This window comes from Recurvomyces mirabilis (genome assembly GCF_035927965.1).
Source record: "Recurvomyces mirabilis strain CCFEE 5264 chromosome Unknown scaffold_13, whole genome shotgun sequence".
Taxonomy (NCBI): Eukaryota; Fungi; Ascomycota; class Dothideomycetes; order Mycosphaerellales; family Teratosphaeriaceae; genus Recurvomyces; species Recurvomyces mirabilis.
Window position 1 is genome coordinate 109,325 of NW_027041947.1, and position 15,821 is coordinate 125,145.

General features: G+C 54.0%; 5 protein-coding genes across 5 annotated transcripts; 2 read left to right on the plus strand and 3 right to left on the minus strand.

Annotated features, from left to right (window-relative positions):
• Positions 1-276: 276 nt before the first annotated feature.
• On the minus strand, positions 277-3,543 carry AMS1 (Glycoside hydrolase, 38 vacuolar alpha mannosidase; the record flags this gene model as incomplete). Its single annotated transcript, XM_064838057.1, has 1 exon — positions 277-3,543. The coding sequence occupies one exon, from the start codon at positions 3,541-3,543 to the stop codon at positions 277-279; it is 3,267 nt and encodes a 1,088-aa protein (XP_064694142.1).
• Positions 3,544-4,203: 660 nt separating this feature from the next.
• Positions 4,204-5,293, plus strand: RPP0 (ribosomal protein P0 (A0) (L10E); the record flags this gene model as incomplete). Its single annotated transcript, XM_064838058.1, has 2 exons — positions 4,204-4,377; positions 4,436-5,293. 2 exons carry the CDS (start codon positions 4,204-4,206, stop codon positions 5,291-5,293), a joined length of 1,032 nt encoding a protein of 343 aa, XP_064694143.1.
• Positions 5,294-6,231: 938 nt separating this feature from the next.
• On the minus strand, positions 6,232-7,407 carry LTS14_005361 (uncharacterized protein; the record flags this gene model as incomplete). Its single annotated transcript, XM_064838059.1, has 1 exon — positions 6,232-7,407. One exon carries the CDS (start codon positions 7,405-7,407, stop codon positions 6,232-6,234), a length of 1,176 nt encoding a protein of 391 aa, XP_064694144.1.
• A 1,072-nt stretch (positions 7,408-8,479) lies between these two features.
• Positions 8,480-9,823, minus strand: YDJ1 (Type I HSP40 co-chaperone; the record flags this gene model as incomplete). The annotated part of the gene is made up of 2 exons (XM_064838060.1): positions 8,480-8,826; positions 8,881-9,823. The coding sequence occupies 2 exons, from the start codon at positions 9,821-9,823 to the stop codon at positions 8,480-8,482; spliced, it is 1,290 nt and encodes a 429-aa protein (XP_064694145.1).
• Positions 9,824-10,782: 959 nt separating this feature from the next.
• Positions 10,783-13,731, plus strand: TRM82 (tRNA (guanine-N(7)-)-methyltransferase non-catalytic subunit trm82; the record flags this gene model as incomplete). Its single annotated transcript, XM_064838061.1, has 6 exons — positions 10,783-10,926; positions 10,981-12,328; positions 12,508-12,683; positions 12,745-13,389; positions 13,447-13,637; positions 13,698-13,731. 6 exons carry the CDS (start codon positions 10,783-10,785, stop codon positions 13,729-13,731), a joined length of 2,538 nt encoding a protein of 845 aa, XP_064694146.1.
• Positions 13,732-15,821: the final 2,090 nt, after the last annotated feature.

The following is a 15,821-nucleotide window of genomic DNA, read 5'->3' on the forward strand; positions in this document are numbered from 1 at the left end:
ACAAGAATGTCCAATGCCGGCGATGTTCAGCTGATACCGTGAGTGACTCGCAATATCATCGGCGGCCTCCCATTCGAGTCAAATTTATCAATGTGTTTGTCATTTCCTACATAAGTCTACATGCTCATTTACATACTCCCCATCACCCTGTCATTCTGCACACTTTACGCCCCCCTCCATATCCACCGTCCTCGTCCCTCCTCCCTCACCGCACCCACACGCACGCGCGCACGCACTCCTCCACCACCCCCACCACCTCCACCACCTCCCCATCATCTACGTCAACTCCACCTTAAAACTCACCACCTCAAACGCCCTCAACTGCACCTCAAACCCTTTCTCCCCAACCTCCACCTCCCCAATCACATCCTCCAGTAAATTACACCTCCACACCCTCCCCACCTTCACCGGCCCGAACAACACCCTCCCCCTACTAAACCCGCCCAAACTATCAAAGATCCTAAGGATAACGTGCCGGCCTTTTTTGGCGGGCATATCGCCATTACTAGCGTCCTCGTCATCCTCACCCCGCTTAACGCAGTCGACGATGAGACTCTTATCCGAGTCCTCCGAAAGCTTGAACGCACCCATCAGGTCTTTGATCTTCCTAGGCTCGGAGTGCGGGAGTGAGCGAAGCGGGTAATTAAACTCATACCCCGCCCTCACAGTCCTCTCATCCAACGCCCCCTTATGCGGCAGAATCGCCCACCGCATATGATGCCTCCCCATATCCGCATGCGCATCGGGAGCCTTAGGCGCCCGGAGCAAACTCAACCTCATAACCTTCCCCGCAGTAGCAAAACCATACTTACTCTCATTCAACACACTAATCCCATACCCATGCTCGGACAAATCGGCCCATTTATGACAGCAGACTTCGAATTTCGCCATGTCCCAGGAGGTGTTGTAGTGGGTGGGGCGGCGGACGATGCCGTATTGGGTTTCGTAGGAGGCCTCGGTGTTGGTGAGGGTGGTGGGGAATTCGACTTTGAGGAATTTCATTGTTTCGCGCCATTCGACTTCGGCTTCGACCTCGACCTGCGAGAGTCTTGAGGAGGCGGAGGAGGCGGCGGAGGCGGCGGCGGCGAGGGAGATGGTGGTTTTGATCCAGGATTTGTCCGAGATCTTGGTCGTGGTCTGGATAGCCACTCGATCCGGCCCAGAGGCGGAAATGTGCGAATTCGTCTCCGGTTTCAGCTCTTTCCGAGATTGGAGATGGTAGACTTCGACGTCCCAGGCTTGCCAGTAAAGGGGTTTATCATCGAAAATGACGAGCTGATTCGACGTCGCGCCTTCGGGCACCAATTCCCGACGAGCTTTCTTGTCGTAGAGGGAGGTGATGGCGCCTTGCTTGACGGTGACTTTGAGGTCGGCGTTGGAGAGCTCGAAGATGTCGTCGTCGAGTTGGGTTACGTTTGCCGCAGAGTCATCATCGTAGCTCGTGAGGTGTTTCGGGGTTTCGCGGTGCCAGCTTAGAGTCTGTAGAGTCACAGACTCGGCTTTGATGGGCTTCTGCTTGTCATCACTAGCTTTCTCATGATCGGTATCAAAGCCCAACGCAACTAAAGCGTCTTTGAGAATCTTCTTGCCCGTCTTGAACACCCTCTCGTATGCCTCGTCCGAATCACGATAGCACATCTCGATCGCACTGCCAGGCAAACAGTCGTGAAACTGACACAGCAGCACGTCCTCCCACATACTATCCAGTCCTTTCTTCGGGTACTTGTACCCCTTCCTCCCCTGAATCGTGGCCAGAGTGGCAAGGTACTCAATATCATGCAACAGCGCCTCGGATTTCCGATTCCCGCGCTTGTTGTTCGCTTGTGTCGTATACGTGCCACGATGAAGCTCGAAATACAGCTCACCATACCACGTCACGAGCTCCGTCTCCCCATTCGCAACCTTGCGCTCAATGCGATCGAAGAACTCATCCACACTATCCGCGATCTTGACCTTTGGCAACAAGCCAACTTTATTGCTCAACCCCCTACACCTCCTCAACTTCTCCAGCATGCCGAATGTAGGTCCACCTCCACCATCGCCCTTCCCAAAAGGCAAAAGACTAGTGACATCCTGATCCAAACTCTTATGCTGCGAAACACTCCTCTTCACGTCCCCGAAATGCGCCTCGGCGGTATACGTCTCGCAAGGCGCCATATGACAAATCACCTGGCTCCCATCCAAACTCACCCAGTTAAAAGTCGTATGCGGGAAATTATTGATGTTATTCCAGCTCAGTTTCTGGGTGAAGAAGCGTGTCATGCCCGCCGACCGACAGAGTTGCGGTAGTTGTGTGGAATAGCCGAAAGTGTCCGGAAGCCAGAACGTCTTACAGCGCTCCCCGAAACGGGACTCGAAGAAGCGTTGGCCGTAGAGGAATTGCCGGACTAGACTTTCGCCTGAAGGCATATTGGTGTCGTGTTCGACCCAGCTGCCACCGATGGTCTGGAAGTTGCCCTTTTTGATGTGCGATTTCACGCGGTCCCATGCGTAAGGGTAGAGTTGCTCGAGCCATTTGTATTGCTGGGCTTGGGAGGCGACGAAGCGATGTTCGGGGTAGCGGTCGAGGAGATCGCATTGGTTGGACCAGGAACGGGCGACTTTTCGTTTTGTCTCGGCCCAGGGCCAGAGCCAGCAGGTGTCGATGTGGCAGTTGCCGATGGCGTTGACGATGTCGTCCGATTTGTCCTGCTCGTATACTTTTTCCGAGTCGACGTGAGGACCGAGGTACTTTTGTGCAATCTCCCGGCAGTCCTCGATACAGCTTCTCGACCCTTCGCCAGCGATGAAACAGTCGATGATTTCGTTGCAGACTTGCAGCGCCTGATGCTCCTGCCAACTATCCTCGGGAAACTCTCTCGCAGCATCACCAATAATCCAGAAGTCGTAGAATAGCGCTCTCGCATCCAAATTCACCACCACCAGATCCGCTTCTACGAGCTGGAAGTAGCGATTCGGGTCGGGAGGCTGGATCGTATCACCACCTGTGGGGTTCCCAAACATGCCGTTACACGCCATCTCGATATAGATGGTATGCTCCTGATCAAAGTCGCGGAAGTGGTTAGGGATGACCCACTCGTTCCTCTCCCCACCCCCGGTCAAGCCTTGCAAGGGATTCCCGTCCTCGCTCCAGACCATAGCCTCGCTGTTCGAATCCCAATGCAGTTCAACACAAGGCTTGTATATCCACTCATGCGGCAGCGTGAACCGAAGGCGGAACCAATGAGTCGTCCAGCTCGGGCCGAAGACATCGCCTTTCTTGGCCTTGCTATACTCGTTGCTCTTCTTGGTCGCCTCGGCGAAGGTTGGACGGGTCTGGTCAGGCGCGGACCAGACTTCGAGCGTCACGTGAGGTGAGTCGGAGAGGCGGGCGTCGTAGAGCTTGGCCATGAGCGATTGTTGCTTGTATTGGCCGCCATTGGTGAATTGGCCGAGACGGTCGCGGTAGATGTGGTGGATCTGCTTGCCCTTGGGTCGTTGGGCGAGTTGTGGGTATTGAGCGGAGGAGGAAGACATCATCTGGCGGGGTGCATCGCCTCCCATGTTGAATAGCGAGTGTTGTGTAGGTCTGGCAGTCGTTGTTTCCTTCTCAACACGCCAGCTGCGACTGCTGTTGGTCTGTTAGAGCTTAAGCTGACCACAGCTCTCCCCACACATCTGCCCCCACGGAGATCGGACCAGCAGAGCCGCATCGTCATGCTTCCCCTGGAATACAACCGAGCACTCCGTCCTATCTACATGGCCAGCGAGGTGATGTCTGAGTACGCTGATGCCATCGCCGCAGTAAAGAATTCATGGCCACCTTCAACTGCTTCGTTCATATGGCGAGGCTCATCCAAATTCCACTATCCTCCACCAGCCGCTGCCCGCCGGCCACTTCCCAAGGGCAATGATGAAGGCGACTACCTGAACAACCCAGGTAATCAATCTCAACTACTTCTTCCACCATCGACACCAGCGTTTCTTGCTGTTGCAGTCGATTCCTGGTTGTCCTTCCTCTATAGTTCATGGTACAGGAGAATGTGTGCCTCAGGCATCAAGTCTTGGCACTCCGGTTCCCAGCGCACATTCCAGATTTGCGACCCCCAAAACGCCGTAACGAGCATTATCACAACCAACAACTCGCTCACCCAACCACATCCAACACCACCACCACCACCCTCGACTTCGCCTTAAATCCTTACCCTATACTGCATCGACACTATGGGGGGCAAGTCTACCACCAAGGCCGGCTACTTCGACAAGCTCAAGGGCTTGTTGGAGGAGTACAAGTCCATCTTCATCGTCACCGTCGACAATGTCGCCTCCCAGCAGATGCACGAGATCCGCCAGTCTCTCCGCGGCAAGAGTGTCGTTTTGATGGGCAAGAACACTATGGTATGGATACCAAACGAGCAGGATATAGCGTAATTCGGATACTAAATGATTATGTCAGGTCCGCCGAGCCATCAAGACCTTCCAAAACGACAACCCCGAGTACGAGCGTCTCCTCCCCCACGTCAGGGGCAACGTCGGCTTCGTCTTCACCAACGAGGATTTGAAGGAGACCCGCGAGAAGATCCTGTCCAACCGCGTCGCCGCTCCCGCCCGTGCTGGTGCCGTCGCGCCCGGTGATGTCTTCGTCCCAGCCGGCAACACCGGTATGGAGCCCGGCAAGACCTCCTTCTTCCAGGCCCTCGGTGTCCCCACCAAGATCGCCCGTGGTACCATTGAAATCACGACCGACCTGAAGCTCGTCCAAGCGGGCACCAAAGTCGGTGCCTCCGAGGCCACCCTGCTGAACATGCTGAACATCTCGCCCTTCACCTACGGCATGGGAATCTCGCAGATCTACGACGACGGCCAGACCTTTGCCCCCGATGTCTTGGATATCGAGGAGGAGCAGCTGCTCAAGGCCTTGAGCTCCGCCATCGCGGCCGTCACCGCCATCTCCTTGGCCGCCAACTACCCGACCATCGCCTCCATCAACCACAGCGTGGCCATCGGCATGCGCACCTCGATCATGAACATTACGAAAATCTCCCTCGCCGCCGGCTACCCGACCACCCCATCCGTCAAGCACAGCCTCCTGAACAGCTACAAGAACTTGCTAGCCATCGCCCTCGAGACCGAGTACGAGTGGCCCGCCATCTCCCAGATGAAGGCCATTGCCAAGGACCCCTCTCTCGCCCAGAGCGCCGCTGCTCCTGAGGCTGCTACTGAGGCCGCGAAGGAGGAGGCACCCAAGGCTGAGGAGAAGAAGGAGGAGGAAGAGGAGGAGGATGAGGACATGGGATTTGGTCTCTTCGACTAAGCGTGTGAGTGTGAGTAAGGGAGACATTTTCCTGCAGCGTTGTCTGTAGGTAAGACTACGGTACGATGCGCGGAATGCTATCCCATCAAAAACAACACTTCGACATTGAATCAAAATGCATGCACGCAGTGTCTACGACCTTCGGCTCAGCTCTTCTGCAGCGCCCCTGATCGCATCGCGTGAAAACTAACATAGCTCACGAAACCACCACCCAATACTTTCGCTAAGGTACGTTCCCACTCATTTTTCTATCTCTCACCTCCCCTCTATCTCAAACCAAACCATCCTCCGGCAACCCAGAATGATTAAACCATTTTAACAAGTCAGATCCTCATAAAGGGTCGATGGCTGCAAAAACAAAGCAACACAACTTAACTCTAATTTTTTCATGATACACATACATTGCCGTTCGATCATCTTTCATGCCCTTTCTCGGACTTCTCGGGAGACGATCAGTAAACTGATTCGGCGTTCTACACAGATTTTTGATTGGGATGTTCGCTCCCTCCTCGATGCGTCTCCACTCACGCCGGTGATCTCCCGACTTTGCCCTTCTTGAAGAACATTTCTGCTAGTCCTGCCCTGTTCGCCCTCGGGAGGGTTGTCATGCCCAGTCTTACCCACGGCCTCGCCTAGTCGACTAGATCTGCCTGGATGAGTGGTTTCGTCTGCCTGCCTGCCTGCCTAATCACTGCGAGCTCATTGCGTGGATTGGTCTACCATCTGTGCTACAGCATATCCTCAGACTCGGCCTGTAGCCGCGAGAGTGACATGGTGGACGATTGTGAGACGCCACGGGGCTATTCTGTCTTATCGTGATCGGTTCTTGCCTGGCGTCTGCTTCCAGAATCCTTCGTCATAACATCATCAAGGCCGTCTCGTGGCCACCGTCCCTGCTTCTGCTCTCTCTCTCTTCCGACCTCTCCCCTTTACCTCTTTCACAAAGCCAATGCCCCCAAATCCACCCTCACCCAATAGCATTCCCACTCGCTCCTCCCGCCCAAACTCCTACACATCCCACTACTCGCCTCGTTCCCCACGGCCACATACCCAAGCGCCCATTTCGTCTCCTCCGCCCCTCCTTCCCAGAACCCGGACATGTTTTCCCGGAAAAGTTTCGTCGTCAGTGCTTTGGCGAGACCGCGGTTTCGGTACGAGGGTTCGACGTGTAGGGTTGTTAGGCTGCCGTCTAGGCCTATGAAGGCCCAGGCTATTGGTCTTGGTACTGGGTCGTGCTCGGGCGACGCTTTGCTGGGGCTGCTGGGTTGGATGGGGAAGATTGCCAGGTTCGGCAGCACGGCCATCGTCTTCTCCTGTCGTGGGATCGGAGTCCGGGAGCGCACGAGGGGAAAGTGGGTGGGTGAGAGAGTACCCCAGTAGAGATCCTTTGGGAGGTCTGGGGGAGTGGGCATGCTGGCGACGTCGAAGATGAAGGTGTGGTTTGCTACTGCACCGGCCTTGAATTCCGGGGGCACGACGCCGAGGGTTTGGAGGAGGTGGGCGGTTTGGGTGTGGATGGCGCCCCAGAGGGTTATGTTCTTGTTGGTGGTGTGGGAGGCGTAGTCCGTGCGGGTGAAGCCTATGGAGTCTTTGTCGTCTCTACCGTGGCTATCTTGTTTGAAAGCGGTGGTGGGTCCCTGTTGATGGATACTAGGTGGTAGGGGAAGGCGTGCAGTAGCACGCACGACGCCTTCGACTAGTGCTTTGATCTTCTCTTCCTCTTCGCCACTCTGGTTCGTGACACTCCCCGCCTCCCACGTCCCAAACATCCACGCTTCGGTTTCAGGCCGGGAACTTCGATCTACGAACGCAATGACCCAATGCTTAAGCAAAGCATCGTCTCTCCCACTCTGGCTTCGCCAGCCTTCGTTGCCTTTCACGTCGACTCCGGGTCTCTCGCCTTGACCCGGTGGCAAGACGTTCAGGCGTATGTCTTCTTTCCGGAGATTGGAGAGGATGACGGAGGATTCGAAGAAGCGGCCGAGTTGGAGACGGCGGTAGAGGGGGAGCGAGTATGGGAGGTGGGGGCGGAGGATGTCGAGGCAGGAGAGGATGACTTGGTAGCCGGGTTGTTCGGTTAGGGGGAAGGCGTGGATGATATCTACTGGGGTCATTGGGCTGTCAGGACTTGTTCAGGGTAGGTGCCTTCTACGGTGCGCTGGGATCTCTATTGCGGTGTGTCATTTTTGCCTGAGGGCGAACATGTGGAAGGTGGCGGTTGGGTGTCTTGATGGTGTGGTTCATAGGTCCTAAGGGTATGGTGTGCATGGTCTTGAGGACGACAAAAAAGGCGTACCTATCTCTTCTCCATTCGGAGACATTCCTGGAAACATGGCTTATATTTCCAGAAGCAATTCACTACACCGTCTGATTCGACCTTGTCTCCGCCAGCAATGGCATATATCGTCTATTGCTGCGACATCAACTCCTTCGCCAGGTCTTCGTGGCAGCCCTGGGTCCTCAAGATCAGTGCCGTGTTCCCTCGACTCCAGGAAGGGGGCGTATACTAGCTCACCGACAGTGCCTACACCCTTTGGTAAGAAATATATCTGTGCATGACTAATTCAGAGCTCTGGGCAGAGGTGAAATGGTTCGAAATTCCGATCACCTCATGCATTGGCGATCACGATGATGCATCCTTCGGCCATGAGCAGCGCACGATGTTGGCCAGGTGTTCACACTAGTGCAGGACAGACAACATTGACTGCGATATGCATATACTCATCCTCCCGCGCATCTTCCCTCAGCGCTGACCGAACGAAGAAGGACGTAAAGCGCACAGACCTTCGACCAAATAATAAACCTCGCGAAGAAACGCGAGTTTACAACTTCAGACAAACATCAATTGGGCAAGGTATCTATGAGAACACAGCAGATCTACACACCGCCGCCTTCCAACTCACCCAGCAACAAGCAGACGATGCACGCTAGCAAAACCCAACGCCAAAATCCATGCTCTCATGCTCAGCTCGTCATAAAAAACATGAACACCATCTATCCCGCTGCCTCAGCTTCCAGTGCGGCTGTAGGTGGACGAGCACGCACACGTTCACTGTTGGCAATCGTTATACTCGTACTCCCACGGCTTGTGCCAAGCGTATGTGCGAGCTGGTTCGTCCGCCTGGTCCATCGGTCCCGATGCCGGCTGAGATGCTCGTGGACATTGTAAGGGATGCCATAGTCACTCTACTGACTGGCGCACTGCACACGCTCACCACCCGCATGCATCTCATCATCGTCATCTTCACCCGTGGCGCCGCGAGCACGGCCACCCTCCTGCATCGGATCGACCTTCTCAAGCGAGTAGTCTTCGGTCATGGCGTCCGGAGGTGGGACATGCTGTGGTTGTCTTGGTGGGAGTACAGATTCGAGAGCCTTGACTTGTTGCGGGGTCATTGCTGTTGGGTAGCCATCCTCGTCCTTGGGTCCGTGAAGACGCTCTGGGAATTTGACTTCGAACTGGATGTAGAGGTTGCCGTGGTCGTGGTGTCGGTGTGATGGCATACCTTGGCCGCGGATAACCTTGACCTCACCTATGACACTGTTAGCATTGACTCGGCTTGATCGCCTCAGACTTCATTACTCACCAGGTGCGATAACCTCGCCAGGCATGATCTCTACAGTCAGCCACCGGTCGTCGAGATGCTCCACGTAGATGGCACCACCGGCCAGAGCTGTGAGAAGGTCGATTTCGGCGTGGTAGAAGAGGTCGTCACCCTTGCGCTGGAAGCGTGGGTGTGGCTTCTGCTCGATCTCAAACACGACGTCACCTGGCTGCACACCAGGCATTTGGTCACCCTCGCCATTGAAAGCGATCTTGTGACCCGTCTGCACACCCTTGTCGACGTGCACGTGCAGCACTTTCCGCTCCACCACGGTTTTCTTGCCAAGACACTGCTTGCACTTGTCCTTCTCTCGTACCGTCTCACCCTCACCATTACAATCCGGGCAGACAGTCTGGAATCGCTGAATCATAGGACCCATCTGCCTCATCATCGTCTTCATACCCTGACCATTGCAGCCAGTACATGTTTTGACCGCGCCCTCCTTACCACCACGACCATCGCACTTGGAACAGATGACGCTCTTCTGCAGAGCCAACTTGCTGACCTTGCCACGGTAGATATCTTCGAGGCCGACTTTGTGCACGTGGTGAATCGTTCGCGCCTTCTTGGGTCCCTGCTCTCGCATCCCACCGCCCATGCCGCCGAACATGCCGCCGAAGCCACCTCCACCACCACCACCAAAGAATTGGGCGAAGATGTCCTCAGCAGCCATGCCATGTCCACCGCCTCCGCCTTGCTCCAGGCCCTCCTTTCCGTACTGATCATAGACCTGGCGCTTTTCCGGGTCGCTGACTGTGTCGAAGGCGGAGCTGATTTCCTGGAACTTGATCTTGGCTTCATCTGAGCCACCGTGCTTATCGGGATGCCATTTCATGGCAAGCTTCTTATACGCCCTCTTGAGCTGATCCTCGTTGGCATCGGGAGATACCCCGAGGGTGTCGTATAGCGCTGTTTCTTTGACCATCTTGGCAACCGACTATTGGTGTGGTGGGGTCGGGTAGATAGTGAACCTGATAACAGGCGGGGTTGGACTGCTGTCTAGAACAAGACGCGAAGAAGATAGTGTACCACGTGAACTACTGGGAACAGGTGTGAAAAGTGCTGGAGAGTTTTGTCAGCAGGAGAATGCAGTGGAGAGGCAGTAGCCAGGCAAGGCAAGCTGCCAGATCCTTCCATGCACCTTCTGAAGGGCGAAGAGTGGCGGCGCTTACCGTATAGGAGGATTGTAATATTTGTCTCCCTCACTATGGTGAATGAGGTCGTCGAGGAGTGGAGAGATGGCAACAGAGTGTCGTCTGTGACGCGGCGTTAAAACGCTGTAAAGTGATCTGCAGTTTGCTTTCGTCTTCACCACATTTCATGCGAAGGTTCATCGCCCGCTGCAGCTCGGGACCGGCCGATGAGATCTTTCTACGGAGCACCATCAGATTCTGTAAGCACAGCCATCCGTCTCAACAAAAAAGAAAACCCCGCCACGAGAGTGGAGTTCATGGAGGCCAATCATTAGCAGCAGACTGTGTGCTCTTTAGATGATCTAATGTCTTCGCTGAGATTCCATCCGGCGCTTTTGTTGTTGCAACGAGATGGACGTCACTCTCACTTTGTCTCACTGACGGAACGACCATCGTATAGAACTAAGATAACGTTGGGCCGAGCCATGTCAATGTCACTTCCGTGCCTATGGTCCATACAACCCAAGATCCTCCAGCAAGTGAACTACATTTACATTGTCGAAAACCAGGACCATTTCATTCGTAGGGCTGAGCGGAAATAGCAACAATCGGCCGCTCCGCCGATCCGAAGCTTTCAGGGCTCTGATATGAGATTTTAAAGATGCAGAGTGCAGCTGTCATTGGCCACTTTCCTGGCACTGAGCATGCTACCATCGCGAGATAAGCCATGATATGAGAATTGTTCATTGCAATGCAGCATCCGTACCAGTGTATTGCCGCATTACAGAGTGCAGGTGGCGAATACAGCCAACTCGTGGTGGCCTGTGGCTCACAGTTAAGTGTTGTTGATGCAGCGAATGGTAAAGTGCTTTCGACATGGTCTGCTGGCGAAGATGTGAGTCAGACACGTCAAAGAATAATACCTCAGACTCAACTGATGACATTGCAGACGCAAGCAGCACCACAACGAGAAGACGCTGAAGATGAGCGACCAAAGAAGAAACAAAAGACAAACAAGGTCATGGTACAGAATCGGCCTGTGGTTATCAAGCTTGCCATATCTCCAGACAATGAATACGTCGTAGCAGTCACCGACGACAAGCACGTCCGAGTCTTCAGTATTGCAGGAGGCCAGCTACAAGAGCTCAGCCAGCGATCTATGCCGAAGCGACCATGTGCTCTCGAAGTGCTACCTGACAATACGACTATCATCTGCGGCGACAAATTCGGCGACGTGTACTCGTTGCCTCTCATACCATCCGAGCCCGCAGAACCAGATGTGACCACAGGAGCAACAGAAGAACCTACACCGGATCCAGAGAAGCCATCATTCAAGCCCTCGGCAACCAATCTGACCGTACATACCGTACGGAATCGCAAAACGCTAGAAGCGCAAATGCAGCAGAAGAAATTCTCGACCAAGAAAGAACCCCTCAAATTCGAACACCAACTACTGCTCGGCCATGTCTCAATGCTAACAGACATCATCTTCGCCACACACAGAGCTGACGTCAAAGGTCGAGGGTACATCATCACGGCCGATCGAGATGAACATATACGGGTCTCGCGCGGGCCACCGCAGGCTCATATCATCGAGAACTTCTGTCTAGGCCATAAGGAGTTCATTAGCAAGTTATGTCTTATCGCTGGCACCAAGTACCTTGTCAGCGGTGGTGGTGACGACTGGCTTGGTGTTTGGGACTGGCATGCTGGAAGGCTTCATCGGAAAGTGCCTCTTAACAATGATTGTCTGCCTAGTATTTCTGGCATACCTGATGGCTCTGGTAGTGATGTGGCGCCTAATAATGCCGCACTGAAGATTGTGGTGTCTGGTCTATGGACGGTGCCGTGTGTTACCGATACTGGAGCAGGAACCGCGCTTGCCATTGCTTTGGAGCGATATGCTGGACTACTGGTCGTGCCGACAGAGCGCCTTCGTCTCAAGAGTGACGGAGAGTCCGTTCTCACGCACATCCCCCTAGATCATCCTGTCCTGGACGTTGCTAGTGTCGGTGATAGCATGGTTTTGTCGCTCGACGCGCGCGAGACTGGCCAGAGTCGTTTGCAGGCGTTCCGGCTGCATTGTGAAGATGGCGCTGGTGCGAATTGGAATGTGCATAGCGAACAAAAGCACAACTTGGAGACGAGACTGAAGTGCTTGGGTGATGCAGCAGAAGAGGCGACGGTTGACGCCAAGCTACTCGACGACTTGCTATACAACGTCGGTAGTCTTCGAAAGCGCAGAGGTTGGGCAGAAGCAGGCGATGGAGATGGTGAAGCCGCAGAAGAGAACGCAGGTGAACGACCTGCACATGAAGACGTAGCAGCGTAGTTGTAAACTTGTCACGTGGCAATGCATCATGCAAGGACTTCAAGAATGTGCGCCACAAGAACGCGTCTCACACTTCACACGTTGCAGGCCCAGATCACTCCTCTCATGTCTGAATGTTTATGACATCGTTGACTATGATTGCAGAAGTCGAGGAGCATGACGGTGTGATTGGAGATGGTGAAACGGACGCTCATGAGCTCGAAGCCTTCCTGCCACCAGAGCCACGTCCGGAGCTCATACCAGGACAAGTCAAAAGCAAAGCCCTCACCATGAACTCCTGCCTCGCCATCGCAGTGAACATAGGATCAGCCGCCGGCCTCGTCAGTCTAGTCTCTTCACATGCTGAACTGGAGCGTGCGTGCTGACAAATATCAATCACAGGTCTTCGTCAATAAACTCATCTTCTCCGACACCAACCTCCGACACGCACTAGTCACGTTCGCAGCTATCCACTTCGCCATCACAGCGCTAGCACTCTACTCCGTCTCACTACCACCACTCCACCTCTTTGAGCGCAAGGCCCTCAGTGTTCTCAAGATCCTACCGTTGGCAGTAGCCATGATAGCTGCCGTTGTGCTTACGAATGCCAGTTTGGCGTACTCGAGTATCCATTTCTACCAGATCGCGCGAGTCCTGGTGACGCCTATAGTCGCGGACATGGAGTTCATCATCTTGAAGAAGAGGATACCAGTGCTTGCAGCTGTGACGTTGATACCGGTTTGTGCTGGTGTGGGAGTGGTGTCGTACTTCGATACTGCCGCAACTGCGGATGTCGACGGGGTGTCCACGGATGGTAGTCGGACGTCGCTGTTGGGGATCTGCTTCGCGCTCATCAGTCTGGTGGCAAGCGCGACGTACACGGTCATGATCAAGAAGTATCATGACTCCACCGGCTGCGGCAGTGCACAGCTATTGCTGAACCAATCGCCTGTCAGTGTGCTGGTCATGCTCTACATCATCCCCATCTCCGACGACATTACCGTGTGGCGAAGTGTCGGGGTTTCGATCTGGGCTATTATACTGCTAGTATGTGTTCGACAGCATGCACCTAGTCCATGATTGTTAAGCTGACAGACAACGCAGAGTGGTTTCCTAGCCTGTGGCCTCCACATCACGCAATTCCAGATCGTCGACGGAGCGGGTCCAGTGGCTAGTACAGTCGTTGGACATGCCAAAATTTGCTTGATCATTGCTATAGGATGGATTCACAGTCGACGGTCTTTACAGGATGGCAGTATGGTCGGTATACTCCTTGCGCTTGGTGGGATCATCGCGTGAGTAGCAAGGGCGTAAGAACAGCAGGTGATATATTCGGTGGGCTAACGCTCTCGCAGGTACTCGATAGTGACGATGCGAGCCAGCCGCTGAGAGACAGGATTGTCTGTTGTGGTAGCAGTGCCTAGTTAGGCTTTAGGTAGTCGTGAGTGGGAACCTCCACATGCCGAGACAACACGAAGTCCACCTGTGCTTCACCACCCTAGACTTCCAGTCATGGGCTGGCGTATACCCTACCAAATATATATATTTGTGCATACTGGTGACGAGCACTAGGTGCGGTAGTAATCCGACCTGTGCAAAGACTAATAAAAACCGTAATCGCCGGAAATCCTTTCGAGTCGGCACGATCACGAGGACGACTTCCCTTAGTACACGGCTCAACGTCGCAGTTGCACTGAGTCGTTGATGGTTTGCACGATCGGTTTGGTCGCTTTGCACAAGCACACGAGTCGTCGTGGTCGTCAACCATATCGAATGGTCCGTGGGCTCGTGTATTTGGAGTGAAGGGCACGGATGCTTCCCCACCATGAACATGATCACCTGTTCCTGTCAGTGTTTCATCGTGCAAACCTTACGCCAGCCGTGCATGCACAAGGCATAGCGCCGCTATTCTGGTCTGAGAGTTGCGGCCTAACCATGTCTGTGGTACGGCGCAGCAAAGGAAAGCATGGCGATTTCCAAGCCCCAAACGCCTGCAATGATCAGAAAGGACCTCGGCGTATGCTGTACATAGAGCGAACTCAGAGTGCCTGGCCACTCGGCAGATGACTGGGGGGATTGAATGGAGTAAGTCCTGATGAGGAGGAAGAGCTTATGGCCTACTGCCCCGCCTTGTCGCCGATCGCAGTCCGAATACCGAAGGCATGGCATGAGGAAAGTGTCAAGTGTATCTAGGATGTTCTGTCACGCACAGCGTAGATCACAAACATGTGCATACCAGGCTTGAACCAGAAGATTGGTAGTTATCCCAGTGCTTTGGGATGATCTTGCGCACTACTGGTGCACTTGGTAAGTTTGATGTCATCTTCATAAATCCACAACAAAATTGCTCGAAGTAGTTCTCCATGAAAAACGTCGATCCAGTAGAGAGAGAGCCGAGGAAGTTAGGTTATAGGCTACGTCGTCGCGAAGATTGTCCACAAAGCTGCACTTACTCGCCTTCCTGGTCGACCAAAGAGTGTGAACGTAGCCGTCAAATGGAACAAATCGCTTCGAAGCAACGACTACAAAAAGTGGAGGAGGTAGCAGTGTGCCGAGTGGCACAATGTCGCTAGCCTTCTGTAGCGCATGTAACGCTGATCATAAGTCGTCGACAGTAGGTATAGGCTTCGGCGCTATCTTCAAGCATAACCTGCTTGTGGTCGTCTCGCTGCAAAGCAGAAAGCCAACAGAAAGCCACCCTTGGCAGTCGGCTGCTCGTTGCCGGAGACAGTCGAAAACGATCAAACTCAGAGTGCGCCTCCTGACGCCTCCTTTCATGAGCAGCCAGTCACAGAACTGCTTGCGAAATCCGAGGCAAATGCTAGGATCTCAAGACTTGTGCTTCGTCCTCGAAGTGGAGGGTGTGGTTGGAAACATGCGGGCAGAAGCTCACCGCAACGATAACGCCAGAGCAATGCCACGGCAAGCACAGGGTTGGTCGATGGAGAAGTGAACACACGACCACTTTCTTGCACTAATTTCGTAGATACTCGGTCGTGACTTGGTGCAACTTCTCGTCCCGGCACTAGTTTATGCTTACCATTGAGCTGTCGGAGTGTGCAGTAAATTTGCAGAGACGTTTACGGAGGCAGGAGGCTGAGCGACGGACGGTGCAGTGCTTGATCAAGGCAATCCCTCTGCCGACATACGCTCATCTCCTGCACGTACTGCGCTGCTATACGTGTGGTACAGTATGAAATGAGCATTCGAGACATGGAGGCGCCGTTGCCTGCTTAGACTCGGCACTCGTGAAGGCGTATGTGATGATGGAGCTGGTTGAGGACGCTGTGGTGCACTGGTCGTTGCGCTAACTCTTACTGAGTGTAGTATTGTGGTTCGGGAGCAAGGCACTCCAATGGATAAGAAGCAAAAGTTAGCGTTTGTCTCGATAGTGGCGCACATTTCGATGGCTTAACGGGACACGACATCAGCCTAACCGCTGACCCTGAGGAGGAAAGAGGAGTGTTCTCGTGCGCTTC